At 40.4% G+C, this 8702-nt stretch overlaps 1 protein-coding gene across 1 annotated transcript; it reads right to left on the reverse strand.

Annotated features, from left to right (window-relative positions):
* Positions 1-563: 563 nt before the first annotated feature.
* mpl (MPL proto-oncogene, thrombopoietin receptor) lies at positions 564-6475 on the reverse strand. Its single transcript, XM_069704777.1, has 12 exons — positions 6337-6475; positions 5919-6039; positions 5384-5559; positions 4892-5049; positions 4061-4199; positions 3815-3929; positions 3548-3717; positions 3002-3144; positions 2391-2544; positions 2024-2105; positions 1691-1778; positions 564-1376 (listed from the first exon to the last, which is right to left on the reverse strand). Exons 1-12 carry the CDS (start codon positions 6446-6448, stop codon positions 906-908), a joined length of 1929 nt encoding a protein of 642 aa, XP_069560878.1. The 5' UTR covers positions 6449-6475; the 3' UTR covers positions 564-905.
* Between the last annotated feature and the right edge of the window lie 2227 nt (positions 6476-8702).

Genomic DNA, 8702 nt, shown 5'->3' on the forward strand with positions numbered 1-8702 from the left:
GACCTCTACCACCACCTGGTGGCACTAAGAGTACAAGACAGACAACAACAAGGTTTGTAAAAAAAACACACAAAAAAACAGGCTTTGTAAGGTTGCTGTTTGGTTGGAGGCAGGAAAAGCTTCAAGATGCTTGAGTGCCTCCTGTGTTACGTTTTGTAAAGTGTCGTTATGAGCAAAGGCTGAAAGGTTCGAGGACTTTGCGGAAAATGACAGAAAAAAAAAAAAGCTTTTTGGAATTTATTGGCAAAACTGCAAACCTTTATAATAATGTAACATGTAATGAACAAAACACTTGTTCAGATGCTATTGGAAGGACATAACAGTGAGGATAAGATTAAACCGATATGTGCAATACAAATTGGTATATATAAAAACAATGTTCAGATGATATCAGAAGGAAATAACAGTGAGGATAAGATTAAACAGATATGTACAATACAAATTGGTATATAAAAACAATGGGAAAATAGGAGGAAAGGCCAGAAAAACGTATTTCCTCTGGTTTTTTTTTTTTTCAGATGTGATTCACTTAGTATAAACAAAATAATGAATGTAAAGTTGCGTTCCGGCACGGCCATATTCATGATCGTATTCAATATGCTGTAAAACACACAAAAAAAAATGCTAAAAAAAAAGTCTCTTGTAAGCTATTGATCCACCAAGCAGATATCAAAAGAAGACAAAACCATACACACAAATATAATATTTAGTGTGCCTAAAAACGTGAACTTTTGGTTTAAACATCTACAAATAAATCCCCGTGAAACTTTTACTTTTTATTAAAGCCTTTTACAGCTACTTGAATCTGCATCGATTTACAATAAGTTCTCTGGTCAGTGCAAAAGTGCGTAGTATTCGTTTAAAGGGCACCAGCGGAAACAAGAAACACTTGTTCCGCTGTACATTTAGCTACTGGGGAAGTTGGTGTAGAGGTTGCCTGGACCTCTTGCAGCCGTGGCCTTGCAGTTGAACCTGTCCGCCTGCTCAGCCACGGGCAAGTAGGACTGGTTGAGAAAGTCAGTGCCCGAGCAAGGTGGGACGCCGACTGAGCCGTCGGTGCGGGAACAGTGACATGTTTGGAGGAGATCATCTTCTACCTCTGGGTTTCTTTTCTCTCTAACCTGCTCGTACACGTAGGCATTCCCCGCTGGGCAACAAACGACACTGTCTTTATTCAGAGTCACGTAGTCTGGGAAGAGTTCGGTCCCGGGGCTCCCGTCTACCTGCTCTCCGCTGGAGTAGCTTCCCTCCGGCGACAGGAGCTCTGTGGATTCTTCGGATGGCTTCCCCGATCCCAAAACGTCGCCTTCGCACATGATCTCCACCACAGAGGAAGCGCTTTCTTCAGAGCACTGCTTTGCTGTGACTGGAGGATCCTGCAGTGTGGGCAGTTATTCATTTGTAATACGTTGCGCTGGAATTGAGTGCGTGTTACGCCATAACAACTTGTATCACTCTCAATGTTTTAATTGTGATTTTTACTTATATTTGATATCACATCCACGTATCTACCACCTGCATCTATATTGGTTTTATTGAACTGATATAGCTGAAGTCGATTTTTTTTTTATTTTTCACTGGAAAAAACAGTTTCACCATAAAAACTCACGTGTAATGGGATGGACTGTGATTGTTTTAACGTAATGGTGCGTCTACCATTATGCTAAATTTCTGTGGTTAATTGATTTACCCATTTCTGCTTGTTGATCTCTGTCAGGAAGCCTTGTAGGACTTTGTCAAGGTTGGGCACTGGTGGCCAAAAGTACTGCTTGAGCCTACTGAAAAATACACAAAATAATAAACATGCAACTTGTTCTTAAATCGTTTGATCAGAACAGTCAGTAACAGAATTGTTCAAACTTTTTGGATGCTATGATATTCGATATCTTTTCTAGAACATGAAAATTCAGACAACTAAAAAAAAAAAGCTGGCGTGATTGTACAGGACAAGTTCCCCCTGGATTTTAAGTTTAAAATGTCTTGTGTCTGTGTACAATCTGAATGAATTGGGAGAAACTTCTACCTGAGGAACTTGGAGAACAAGAAGAAGAGGATGATGGTTGTTACCAGCATGGAGGCAGGAATACACAGTATGAGCAACATGCCTGAAAAGGTTATTCGCATCGCATTAAGGTTTGAATGGTAATATTTTTTAACAAAGAACATTACATTTTAATGTATTAAGAAACAGCAATGCAATGCAATAGACTACTCAAATTAAATAAGCTAACTTTAATAAACTAGTTGTTCAAGTTTTTTTTTTTTACTAAAAAGTAGACTACCAATCTCCTGAACTTCATTGCCGTTTTAAAATGTACATAAACCAATGGTGATTATGAAATAAATAAATGGATTACACAGATTTTTGTACAGTCTTAGTGGGAGCTTACCGATGTCAGTGGGGATGTCACCAGTGAACACATCTGACCAGTTGCTCCAGTATCCTGAGTAAATGGACCCAGTAGGTTTGGCTCGGACCTTAATGCTGTACCGGCTGCCTGCTACGACCTCGATACATGCATCGCTTCCCGGGCTCTTTATCATCTGGGCACAAAAATGTTGAGTTGACATTTCAATGTGAAGAAAATGAAACGATGAACTTAGCTTAACTGAATACTGTTAATATTTGTTAAGGTTTCTAGAATTGTAAATTCCACACTTTGGCCCCATCTGCTGGTAAGATCAGGAATGACACTGGCAACAGCTATTATTTATTTTTTTTGTCCAATCACGAAAATCTACGGCATCATAATCATTCCGAAGATATTAAAATAAGCAACACGCTGTCATTTTAAGTGCACTAACATTTTTTTTAAGGCAATCTGAAAAGCACGAGTGAACATATAAAGAATTGCAAAGAAAAACAAAACAAATATATATATATATATATATTTTTTTTTAGAGTGAACACATCACTGTGAGCAGAGGATGAATCCTAACATCATCAACGACACCAATAAAAAGAAAAACGCAATTAAAAACACTGTAAATGACGTCTTACCCTCCATCCGGCACCTCCTCTGATCTGGAAGTCCACTTCATACTGCAGGTCATTCGAGAGAGATGGAAGAGGAGCTTCCCATTCCAGGCACAACTTGTCTTTGTTCAGCGCTCCTCTCAGATGAGCTGGTGGAGATGTTTTGACTAACAAAAAAAACAAACAAACAAACAAACAAAAAAAGGCGCAGACACAATTTGTCAGAAGACAAAGTAGGCCAAGTAGAGCGAGTAGGCCATGTCACTGACTCGATGTTAAATATTACTAATCATCTTATGTGACCGAAACATTTAAGACAACGTGAGGACATTTGATATTAGAGACAGAAATATTAAGCAATACAGACTAAAAAAAAAAAATAGCAATAATTTGTTGTTTATGTATGTTTGTTTATTTGTTTTATCATACCGCCGCTTAATGATATATAATTCTATGATCCTTGACTTTCGGGAGTAAAACTGCGATTTGAGTTTTAAACACAGAGAGCACATCTAAAAGGAACACAGAAGAGAGGAACGATAAAAAAATTTTTTTTTAAAAATCTCTTACCGAAGTGTCTGAGCGTGAACTCTTCAGTATAGAAGGTTCTGCTGATTGGGTCTGGACTGCTGCTGAGCTTGACCCTGACTTTTCTGAACTCATTTCCACGGAAACCACAGAGGTCAGTGAAGTTCCCAACAGCAGGACACTCGGTCCATCCCGTCCAGCCCAACCGTTCACTGCAAGGGGGTCGTAAGAAGCATCGCGTCAAACCCCAGAGAAATGAAATGAACATCGATTGCGTGTTTGGTTTTAGCAATTCGTGCTCGGTCCTACCCGAGATGTGTTTTGTAGAAAGGTTTGTAGTCATTTTCTGCACCGTATCTGCTCCCATTCCAGAGACAGGTGACGTTGTTCAGGTCAGGGGTGAAGCAGATTAGTGAAATATCATCTGAAAAAAAAAAAAAAAAAAGGACTCATTGAAGTGTGGCATTTATGAAGTATGAAGGATCTGGTGCTGCTCTACAGAAAACGTGTTTTTCTCTCACTCTCTTTCACCAAGACGATCAGCCTTAAACTCACCTGCGCTTTGGGGAACCGTAGCTCGCGCAGGATGCGACCAGCTGCTCCAGTGCCCTCTGCCTGACTTTGTGAAACATTTGAGAGAGACGTTGACCTCCTCGCCCGGCACCAGAGAGTCCAGTGTGCCGCCCTGCTTCACCTTGTAGGAATCGCAAACATCGTCGATTTGTACAATAAAATGCATGCGACCTTTGCACTGCGAGTCTACAGGCGAAGGTACGTACGATTAAAAACTCAATGAAACCAAAACCACAACATCAAAGTTCAAAGTTCAGAGCGATTTTAATCAACGAACTGAAAACCGACAAAAAGCAGTAAGATTATCAGATGAGTCGGAAATGTAACGGATTACAATCAAAACTCTGTATATGTATATGATAGTTATTACAATTAACTACACAAATATAATCCTTTGTGTTTTTACTTGAAAAAATGTATCCCCAATTAGATGATGAAAATTTAACTTAATAATAAACTCAATAATTTATAGCTTTTTAAAAAAAAAAAAAAAAAGGATGACTAAAAACAAGATTTCAGTCTTAACATTTAAATAAGTCACAGCCACTAGAGCCCAAACTAATCTCAAGTTTTTTATTTACATCCTTCTCGGTAAACGTCGCTCAGAAATGCGTCCCTTTACCATGTTTCAGTGCGACATAATTAACACAGAGATGAGACCGACAGTATGACGGACAAAAGCCAATCACACCAACATAAAGCATAAAAAAAAAAAATACTTCATTACTTTACGCTTAATATGCGCAAGCCTGATTTCAAAGTCATTTTTGGAAAGAATTATCGAATGGGTGTATTGAAGTGCTGCGTGTGTACCTCTTTTGTCTTCTCTCCAAGAACGCTGGAGGAGTATTGGATTCTGTATATCACATCATCTTCCAGGTACTTTAAGAGCGCTGTTTGCCATGAAACCTGCAGCTGTCCCACTTGGCCATTTGGGTATAAAGACACGTTGAAGGGGGGATCCAGCAGAACTAAGGACAGAAAGATTCTGAGATTAGGGAGGGAGGCTTTACACGGGGAAGGACACATTACAGGATTACACAATGTACTGGTGAGAAAATTCACTGTTGTTTGGGCAGCAGTTGAAGAGGGCCACTATTTTTTTCACAAAAGCTTCCAAAAAAGTTCATTCATAACTTCATTTATACAGAACTGTAAGTTTGGAGGACAGAGGAGTCAGATGCACCTAATTTCACCGACGGGGAGTTTAAAAATTTGAAGGGTGGGTGCAGGATTTATGGGACGAGACTTAACAAGTATGTAAATATTGTTTAAAAACAAAATAAAAAAATAAAAAAGTCTTACGATGGTCCTCCACGCTGACGTTACGAACGTAGAGGCTGGTGTTGGTCGCGCATTCCACCACTTCAAGGCGTATTTCCACAAACAGCCAAACATCGGAGTCAGGAAACGAGCAGACGTGGAGGAACGTTTCCTCCTCTGTCCTCTGGACTGACATTTCACACCTCTTTGTGGGCTGGCTTGATTAGCACACGTCACAAACACAACACACGTTGGTTTACATCGAAATGAAGCAATAAAACATCTGTAGGGCATCTTCTTCCACACAGAGAAGTGCAGTTCAAACTAACGAGCTAATATATGGAGACTAATCAGACTCAGAGGAAAAACAAGATTGTCAAAAAAAAAAAAAATGATGAAACTGAAATAGAATAATTCATTTTAAAAAAAGAGCAAACGATCAATTGACTTAAAATTGAAATAACAATATCATTGTATCACAGTTAGAAGCATATGTTAAAACAATTGCAGCATTTTAAATGTACTGAATATGATTCAGAGTACTCTTATTATTGGACTTTTACTGCGCGTGATATACCTTCCAGATGTGTAGAATAAATCATAACGGCTGTTGTTTGCGATCTCAAAGAAGCAGGTGAAATCCTGCTCTGTCCGAGTGAGACACTTCGGATTCGGCCCATCCTCCAAGAGCAAAACGACTGATCCAGAAATGACAAAACATAACATGAGCACAACTGGCAGTACTGAACTTATTGTTCATATCAAAGATACCTTTGCAAACAGGTACATTTTGTGAATGCTATTTTTCTGACCACAAATGTTGTCCTCATAAAACTTACATAAATGTATTTTTGGGACTCAGGTGACTCTGTCATATAATTTAACAAGTCATCATTTTCAGTTTAAATAAACAGCAAATGAGAAAAATGCAGCCGGACTGAATTTAATTCAAATGGTGCTTCAATGGGACAAAGCAAACAATCCGTGAGCCGTACCTTCCCTCGAGAGATGATTGACCATTGTATTATTGCAACGTATCCCGGGAACGAAGCCAACTTGGATCCACAAGCTAAAAAAGAGCATCTCCAACCTGCAGAGCAAATTCATGGTGAATTGAGGAGGTGCGTATTCTAGACCACCGTGGCACCTAAACTAACACAGCACTCGCTTGTGTACGCACGTTGTTGGTGTTGTCTGTTATGCATGGTTGTGAGAAGGCTGTGACGAGCTATGGTTGAGGCAGGAAGTGAGCTTAGTGTACAGTGGAAGTAGGCACCAAAAAAGGCAGTTTGGGAGGAACGAACATAAATTACACCGTTTCAGTTAACAAATACGCACAATAAGGAAAAAAAAAAATGGCAACTGCGGCTGAAAACGGTACGTTTCAGTTCGTCCTCTGACTGGGTTTGAAGAGTAAGCTCGGTTTTTATGTGTACTTAAAATAGGCACTGTGTCCTTTTCACAAAACTATTAAAAAATAATAATAATAATAATAAACACCCAGTATCTGCCACTGCTATGTCAAAATAAATATCCTGTCCTCGTGAACAAAATATTGAACAATTTCAGAAAATCAGAAATGTATTTTTTGTTCAAATAAACTGTCACGAAAAGACTGACAAAAGGGACTGTGCGATATTCAAAAAGGTGTTCTTTGGCTGGGGATGTATTAGCACGCACTAACAATGAAACATACTTATCAGTTGAAGAGTGCTGACACAAGGACAATCTCTACCAGAGATTATCAGAGTTTAGGTGGCACCCTGAGTTTGGTGAAACTGCTCAGGAAGTTGTAAACGAGTTGACCACAAGTCGCTGTCTTTTACATCTGTATATTATATTTGGGCCCGGTGAGCCGAGACTGGTTGTAATATTTTTGGGGGTAAGTCTGTCAAGTTATCAGGAAGACTGTTCAGTGAATTTACATGAAAAACTGCAGAGATGTTTTCTCGTAAGTCGGGGAAAAGCCCCCCCGGACGGCAGCGCTCGTGAGCTGTCAAAACATAAAAAGCACGTGCCAAAGCCGGGGTCAAACAACTGCGATCGGATCAGCAAATGTGCCTGGTTGTCATACTTACCGGAAGAAATTAAAAAAAAAAAAAAAAATAAAAATTTTAAGAGTCCGAAGACGGCCGGGTGGAAGTGCAGCTTCCTCCGTGGGACATTTGGAGCCATCTGTGACGAACAGGGACTCTTAACGCTGACCTGTGTGACTTCAGTACACCTCGTGTTAATGTCGCCCCCACGATTCGGTCACAACGCGTGTAGGAACACGTCGTGAGGAAACACTTGTGGGAAATCCTGTTCGGACGAGCTCACTCTGAGGCACCCTGTCGGTTAACGGTACACCAACCAAAACTGGCATCACAGCGGAGGGACGTTTGGATTTCCCCAGTGCAACTAACACCGGCACGTTGACGCGCAAATGTCGGGGTCAAACATTGACCATATAATGAGGCCAAGCAACAACAACAACAACAACAACAAAAATGACAGTAAAAACTTCCCCATACACTAAACTTCACGAATTACAACGACAGACACTCAAATGATCCATTTCTTCACTCATTAACCGGAAGCTGAAAACTCGAGCCTTCCCTTTTGGACGTCAGCTACACGTTGGGCCGGTAACTAGTTCCTGGAACCGTTGAGTCGGAGTCTAAAATGCTTCTGGTCGTCGCCGCAAGTTCTTGGCTGGCAATTTGAATGAAACGATACAGAGCGACTGCACTGCGATTTTTTTTTTTTGGTGGCCTACGAATGCGTCGATTCGCAATATTTATTCGGCACGCCGACGGGTGCGTGTAGTTACATCAGTAGGTTGTACAGAAATGTAAAAAAAAAAATCTGCTGTTATTTAACCCCCCCCACCCCCCCCCCCTCAAAAAAAAAAAAAAAAACGAACAACTTTTCCACCTGTTACTCAATAGGCCACATCAAATTAGAACATTTCTATCCAGGGTAAACCAAACTTTTCTAATATTTTTTTGCAAACCGCTGCTTTGCTAGACCAAAGCTCTACGCAATAAAGACCGTCGAGCTAATGAAGGACGCGGTGCGCTGGACGACAGCGTTGGTAGGTTCTGCCCTGAAAAACGCGTTTTCATTTTTTTTAATTCTAAGACAAAAACCTGCTGCTGGATTGTACGTCAAAAAGTTGTTGCCCCCCCCCCCCCCCCCCCCACACACACTTTTTGACACAGTGAAAATCGGATCCTGATGTGCCAGAGGGATGATCAACATAAAGTGCTTCTGTAAACATAGATTTTTGGCTGACGCGGGATAAAAATAAATCTAATGGCACTCTTATTTCCTTATTACGCACGCGTGTGTCTGTGTGTGTGTGTCTGTGTGTGTGTGT

The sequence above is a fragment of the Brachyistius frenatus genome, unplaced genomic scaffold (genome assembly GCF_029030835.1).
Source record: "Brachyistius frenatus isolate BFR_SWC_R1_liver_20210118 unplaced genomic scaffold, ASM2903083v1 Contig_52, whole genome shotgun sequence".
In the NCBI taxonomy this organism is placed as follows: domain Eukaryota; kingdom Metazoa; phylum Chordata; class Actinopteri; family Embiotocidae; genus Brachyistius; species Brachyistius frenatus.